The 937-nt window shown below is 51.0% G+C and overlaps 1 protein-coding gene across 1 annotated transcript in view; it reads left to right on the forward strand.

The window, feature by feature from the left end:
* Nucleotides 1-218: 218 nt before the first annotated feature.
* The window catches only part of lnx1 (ligand of numb-protein X 1), a gene marked incomplete at its 5' end in the record, with an annotated part of 16,249 nt that continues 15,530 nt past the window's right edge, over nt 219-937 (forward strand). The window contains one exon of the mRNA XM_083697880.1: nt 219-466. Coding sequence (XP_083554006.1) covers nt 219-466 — 248 coding nt within the window. The remainder of the gene's footprint in view (nt 467-937) is intronic.

Genomic DNA, 937 nt, shown 5'->3' on the forward strand with positions numbered 1-937 from the left:
TGTGTGTGTGTGTGTGTGTGTGTATGTGTGTGTGTGTGTGTGTGTGTGTGTTTCTGAATGTGTGTGTGTGTGTGTTTCTGAATGTGTGTGTGTGTGTGTTTCTGAATGTGTGTATATGTGTTTCTGAATGTGTGTGTGTGTGTGTGTGTGTATATGTGTTTCTGAATGTGTGTGTGTGTGTGTGTACAGTCCATGACTAACCCTATGTCCCTCCCCAGGTGTAAAGGGGCGTCTCACTATGGCCTCTCTGCAGACAGGAAGCGGCGCTCCCAAGAGGGCGACTGCACCGACAGCACCTCAGAACTCACCGTGGCAACGCTGCCCAGCGACGGCCCCACCTCCGCCGCCGTGGCCCTCCTATCAGACGAGCCCGGCCTGGTCAACCCCGCCTTCGACCCCAGCATGGAGGAGAACAGCCAATCAGGCAGCACCACCAGCTTGACGGGCCGCAGCAGCACCAAGAAGAGTGAGTGTGAGTGTGCTTACGGATGTGTGTGTGTGTGTGTGTGTGTGTGTGTGTATGATTATGTTTAGTGCTGCAGCAAGTAACCTTTTTGTGTGTGTGTGTGTGTGTGTGTTTGTGTGTGTGTGTGTGTGTGTCTGTTGCACCGTTTGTCAGGGTGACTGATTGAAAATCAATAGCAGAGCAGAGAGCCAGCGGGAGGCTTTCAGGGCATACTTTCATAGTCTCCCACATAGATACAGTACACCAGTGCACCCTACACACACACACACACACACACACACACACACACCCTAGAACCCCAGTTCATGTATGCACACTTGAAAACAGGCTTGGTATAACTTAACGATCTTTGATAGAAGTCCTGTTCTCTAATTAGCCTTTGTAGCCTGGCTTTTTCAACGATCTATACAACCTCTCCTGTTCTGTCCTGAGGGGGGGAGAGAGAGAGAGAGAGAGAGAGAGAGAGAGAGG

This window comes from Argentina silus, assembly GCF_951799395.1.
Source record: "Argentina silus genome assembly, contig: scaffold_153, whole genome shotgun sequence".
NCBI lineage: Eukaryota > Metazoa > Chordata > Actinopteri > Argentiniformes > Argentinidae > Argentina > Argentina silus.